The sequence below is a fragment of the Austrofundulus limnaeus genome, unplaced genomic scaffold (assembly GCF_001266775.1).
Source record: "Austrofundulus limnaeus strain Quisiro unplaced genomic scaffold, Austrofundulus_limnaeus-1.0 Scaffold26, whole genome shotgun sequence".
Taxonomy (NCBI): Eukaryota; Metazoa; Chordata; class Actinopteri; order Cyprinodontiformes; family Rivulidae; genus Austrofundulus; species Austrofundulus limnaeus.
In genome coordinates, this window is record NW_013952428.1 from 3,231,657 (window position 1) to 3,237,638 (window position 5,982).

The following is a 5,982-nucleotide window of genomic DNA, read 5'->3' on the forward strand; positions in this document are numbered from 1 at the left end:
CCCCAATCCGGAAACATTTAAAGAGCACATGTAATAAAAACATCAGCAAAAAAAAACTCAAATATGYAATTGTGATTTTTGACCCAGTGCACAGAGTGCAGTTAGAGGTTTCCATGTAGCTGTGAAGTTTTGAACTTGAAAAATTCTCCCTCGGTTCTGTAATCCCAGTGATCCAAAAAAAGCCTTTTTTTTCAGGGGAGGGGACGCAGATGACATGTGAGTTCAGTCAAAAAACAAACAAAGAAACAAAAAAAACAGCAACAAAAGAAAGAAAAAAGTCACGTCACAAACCACAGGTCGGAGCGAGACAAATGGGGCAGGCGTTTTTTTTTTTGTTTGTTTTTTTTTTAGCAGCAGTGGAATGTGAGGAGGACCTGTGTGTAGAGACAAAAATCACTTGTCTTCACTCAGATCTACTCATGATACCATTTTGGTTTTCTTTGCACCGACTTTAAAACTGGTGCCGTTTATTTTATTTAAATGTAGCACTTTTTACTGTAATGCCAAATGAGTGGAAACAGAAACACTGCRTCTGTCTTCTGGTTATATTTTACCCAGAATGAAGCTCAGGCTCCACGAGGAAGAAAATAATGTAAAAATCAAACCAACCTGATCCTTCCTGACATGTCTCCATCAGTATGTAGCAGAAAAATATGTGTAGTTAGCATCCAGAGTAGGTTTATGAGCATTTATTTTAGGTTCAGTGAGCTACAACACATGGTTTATTGGTGCCTTAAAAAAGAGCTTTTTAAATAAAATAGGTTTATTGACTTAGAGGAGATCCTTTTTCTCTAATAGACAATTTAAGATTTAAAAGACCTAAATTCCTCTCTGTTTAATACAACTGAGAATCTATGATGCCTAAGTGGGGGAAAAGTAAGCAGCAGAGAGGGATCTGCAGGATGTATTTGTTAAAATATGTAACACAAAACCCACAATCTTCACAAAAAAAAACGATTCTATCTTAAAAATGTGTTCTCGGCAAGCAGCTACCAAAACGTTGTCAGCGGCGTAAAAGTTCTGGTTCACCGTGAAACTAGAGTTGTAAAAAAAAAAAAGGCGAAGCCCGAGTCAAGACAATTAGATGTTTGGGGAAATTAACGTCAAACCAATGCAGAGATGACAGGCAGAGAATGTGGATGCAATTGCTATGATGACTGTGCCGAGGATTACCAACTACAGAGAGAGGGGGGGGGGGGTGTCTGTCAAACACACCAAAGGCTATATATATATTCATAAAAATCCTTGTTTTAGTAGTAAATAAAAATAAAAAAATCAACTTGTTTAAATATGAATATTATAAGTCTGCTTTTTTTTCATAGTTAGGAAATCAAATATAGTCTTTGTGAGGGGTTAAAGGAGGGTGGGGGTTGGGATGGGGGGAGCCCTCCTATTACTACAACTCCATGTCCTGGGCTTCGTCTTCTGAGAAATCAGACATGGAGCTTTCAGATGAAGAGTCACCGGCCCCCTCTTCCTGCTCCTTCAGAGCCTCCTCTGTTGCATATTTCTGGATGTACTCTGTGGAGGAGAAAGGGCAAAAGTGGATTAGAAATGTCTAAAACCGATCCCTTTCTAAGAAATGGGAATCCTACATTTAAATTATTATTATTTTTTAATTATAGTGAACCTTTGATTTTCTGTTTGTACTCCTCGGGCCGATGAAGGTACATGGCAGCTGCATCTCCATTCAGGGGGTCGATGGGGTTTGGGTAAGCCAGCAGTTGGGGCAGAAACGACTCAAAGATGTTGGTCAGATCTGGGCAAAAAAAGCAGAAATGGTTCAAAATTCATCTGAAAGAACCGGACTGTGAAATGACTTGTAGAAACGTGCAGTTCCTTTCGTGTCTCCTTGGTGCCACTGTTGAGTCCGTAACGGCGTGGAAGCAAATACCTCCCTTGTCTTTTGTATAGGACTGGAGATAAAAATCTGTTGTTTTTGTTCCCTCTCCCTTTGCAGAAAACCAGTGCACAATTCTTGGTTGATTGGCCTTTTCTTTCGGACATTTAACCAATCTGATTCCCTTCTTTAAAAACACTCAACAAGACAAAAACTAAATGCAGAAGAACAAAACAAAAGACGCATAATTCTGCAATCTAAAACCCTTCAGTTCATTTTAAAATCAAGTTCCACTTGACGACAGATAAACAGAAACAGATCCTGACACGTGGGTACGAGCGGAGAGCAGAAACAATGAGAAACGAATGAATAAGTACAGGAAGTGAAAGGGACAACTGCGCTTGAGAGGATGGCTAACAGAACATGTGAGCGCTTACAGGTGACAACCAGTAAATCATTTGTGTCCGAGGTGAACACTTCCTGTCCTTGCTGGGTGAGGGCATTACCTTGTTAGTGTTTACTTTTCTCTCAGTAAGTAGATTAGGACCAGCAGCGCACCACTGTCTGATGTGCTCATACTTCTGCCTGAGGGAGGGTTGCCATGTTATTTATTTTCGAAGCTGATGGCACCGTGTCAAGTTCTTGACATAATCATGCTGGCCTGAATGTGTGTGGTGGGGGCGGTGCTCATCTGAGCACGTGCAGCTAGTATGTGGCCACTCACCGTAAAGAGCCGTCCACGTCTGGTTGATGACATCTAAGCACACTGTCCCTGACCTGGATAACCGATAAAATAGAGTTAGGAGAGCAGAGGAGAATCCATTTTACTGCACAGAGTTGTCTAAACGTAATCTTTCAACAGCTAAATAAGGACTGTCATCATGAGTAAGGCAAAAACTGTGGGGGCCAAAAGGTCATCCCTGCAGTTTTCCTCAGAAGATGAATCTAAATTGTTCTGATGAGAACTGTCTAAACACAATTTTAGCATAAATCTTTGTAGACAAAGGGATTAAGAGCTGCATTTTCTGGGTTTTAGCCATGGTAGTAAATTTAAAAAACACAATGCTACAAATAAACACATAAAAAAGCAAAAAAATTATTGAGTTCCAAATACAAACCAGAAAAAACTAATCTAGATAAAATCTATAAAATCAGCACAACTGCAGCTGTTTTAGCTATTTGTTTTATTAATTAACAGCCACCAGAACTGTGTGTGTCAACTATCCTGTCCTTTTTTATGTCAAGTAGTTGTAACAAAGCATCTCATCAATGTTTCATAGAAATGGGTAAAAAAAACACTTTTATGACACGATTTTGGAGTGTTTCTGGGCCAGGAAATAGTGTTTTCCCTTGGACGGTTCTACACTTAATGTGTGACACAATTTGTGTCATTTAAGTACTGATAATGACTTACTTTACCACACATATTACCCTCACAAAGTTCCCCAAAAATCGTCTTAATCAGTCAGGTATATTTCTTTATAATAACAATTGTTTGTAACATTCTCCTAAATTAAAAAGAGCTACATACGAAGAAAAAGCAACAAATTATTTCAACCTGTCTTGTACAACATGCTGAACATATCAAATCACACCTCAACTATAGTTGTTGTTTAGGTATCAAATTGTACGACTCCTCCCTCTGACACACATTCATTCAGTAGCCTGAATCGAACCACTTTGTCACAGATGAATGAATGATACAGTATTTAAAGCTGAAGGCCAACTTTTCTTAAGCATCAAAACACAACGCCTTTTTTTGAAAACCAACTCACGCTTCATCGATGTTGGGATGAAAAATCTTGTTCATGAATCCTGAAAGACAAAATGGAAAAATGAGCAGAGGTAAAGTAAAATAAAACAAAAAAAGCAGAACTCCTACCTATTGATGGCGATTTGAATGGGTATTTATCGGGAAGATCTACTCGCACTTTCCACACGCCTCCTTCGTATGGTGCTGCACATGAGAGAGGAATAAGGAACACAGATGAGTGACGAGGGAGGACTTTTATTTGACTGAACATCCCATTTCCAACCTCCCAGCACTCCGGTGGAGTTAGAGTTATATAAATTCCCTTCACCACAGCGGAGCTGCGTGCCTCGCTGCTCCGTCATTTTATGCAGTAATGTTCTCTAGCCCTGGAGAATTCTTTACCTTCAAATGCCTTCAGATAATTTACTGACATCAAAGAGGAAGCGACCGAGGTTCAGTGAGTGTGCTGCTCTCCCAGAATAGCTGTAACAAGACCCTCGTGGACTGAGAGCGAGCRGCGGTGCGTACGGCAGTACCACCTCGTTTGACAGCTTCAATGCACCATAAACAAAATCAAACACCTTCTTCCTCTTTTGTCGGAGCTTGGCAGTGGTTTTGCTTCGACAAATGATGCAAACTGCGTAGAAAAATAGTACTTCCTGCTGATGAGGCTGTGACTCTTCTTCGTTTTACATCTTAACCTCAGGCCTGGTTTCAGTCTTTTTTTTTTCTTTCTTAGCCAGCTATGAAGAAGTTTTTCCATATTTCCATACAATAAAATGACTGAAATTACTGAAATGGCTGCCTTTAAGATAGGACTTACCAAAGGAAGAAGGTTAAAAGAACCACATTTTAGACTAATAAAACCTTCTTGGTCGTATCAAAAAGCAGAAATACTCACTTCCTTGTGGTCCATAAAACTTCACTACAAATTCATTGAGCCCGCTGAGGATGGTGACTTCATGTTTGCTYTCAATGCTGGAGGACTGTTAAGGAAAATGGGCTCATGRCAAATAGAAACAAACACAAAACCCTAAATGTGAAGAGAGGGGAAAAGATCATTTAGTCACATTGAAGCTTCTCAGGAAGCTGGTAATCATCCATGATCCAGTGTGTTATCACATACTCTGCAAAGAAAAGCAAAAATCTAAGTGGTCACAGAACAAACTGTGGACTGCAGATAGAAATTATATGAAACGATTCAAATCTGTAAAGAAAAATCACAATTTGCTTCTGACCTTTAGTCCTGGACGCTCAACTGTAATGACCACTGATAAGGTCACATGCAGCAAAATGAATTAAAACCCCACTCTGAATGTAAAGCATTCATATAGYCTTGATTTGGCTGCTGCTGCCAGTCTCTTTCAATCTCTCAGACTTTAATAATCCGCTGGACTTTAATCAGTGCACGCTGCCACCAAAACTGGCTCCGTTTGTGATGCATTTTGAATGTCTCGCTTTATTTGTGGTTCAGTTATCTGTGGTCATTTTTAAGCTTTTGTAATCATTTGAATAACCATTTGAATACAAACTAAAAGTCTTAAATGCTTCATTTGATTTGTTAAAAGCATGTGTCACAGAAAATTGTCAGAGTGGAGAAAGTCTCAACTGATACAAATATACAATAACAACCCCACGATACTTTATTTTTATGAGAGCAACAAATAAAACCAAAGTACAAATAAGGACATAAACATGAGCACAACGAAGCTGAAAAACCAAAACAGGAAAACCGTAAYCGAGTGCTTGACAAACAGTGGGTGCAAAAGGTCAGAACTGTGGCAGCAGCTTGCGTCTCACTCAGTCCTGATTGAAAGTGGATCCCATTAGCAGCGTCACAGACACCAAAGGGTTAAACCAAACTGGAGGTTATTTTAAGCTCCAGCCAAGTCTGCTAAGAGCAGACCGAATCCCTGACTTCGGCAAGAACATGTGTCACTGTCAGACAGAAGAGGAAGCTCTCCGCTCTGACTTGTGTTCAGAGTCGTGCCGAGGCTCTTCGGAGATAAAGGCTAGGAAGTGGTGAATAAAAACAGCACTCATCGGACCCTCACAGGCAAAACAAGCTCGCCTGGCGCTCAAAGAAAGCCGCCTCCCACGTCACACCACATGCATCGTGTTTACATTTACCAGGTCGCCCAGCTCTGGCCTGCATGTAAGCACATCAAAAACATAAAACTCAAGAGTGAAACGGTTGGTTGGTGAACAAATGATGGTACAGCTATAAGAGGGAATGCAGCAGTGCAGAGGGGGATGGGACAGACTCTGGATGTGGTATACTATGGAAGATGGCAGCTTGACATACAGTGGTTTGCAAAAGTATTCATACCCCTTGAACTTTTCCATATTTTGTCACATTACAACCACAAACATAAATATATTTCACTGG

General features: G+C 40.1%; 1 protein-coding gene across 1 annotated transcript in view; it reads right to left on the reverse strand.

The window, feature by feature from the left end:
- Positions 1-674: 674 nt before the first annotated feature.
- Positions 675-5,982, reverse strand: part of ube2h (ubiquitin-conjugating enzyme E2H (UBC8 homolog, yeast)) — a 16,712-nt gene continuing 11,404 nt past the window's right edge. The window contains exons 2-7 of the mRNA XM_014004806.1: positions 4,495-4,571; positions 3,723-3,797; positions 3,616-3,655; positions 2,565-2,617; positions 1,631-1,759; positions 675-1,521 (exon numbers count right to left, since the gene is read on the reverse strand). Coding sequence (XP_013860260.1) covers positions 1,397-1,521; positions 1,631-1,759; positions 2,565-2,617; positions 3,616-3,655; positions 3,723-3,797; positions 4,495-4,571 — 499 coding nt within the window. The 3' untranslated portion in view covers positions 675-1,396. The remainder of the gene's footprint in view (positions 1,522-1,630; positions 1,760-2,564; positions 2,618-3,615; positions 3,656-3,722; positions 3,798-4,494; positions 4,572-5,982) is intronic.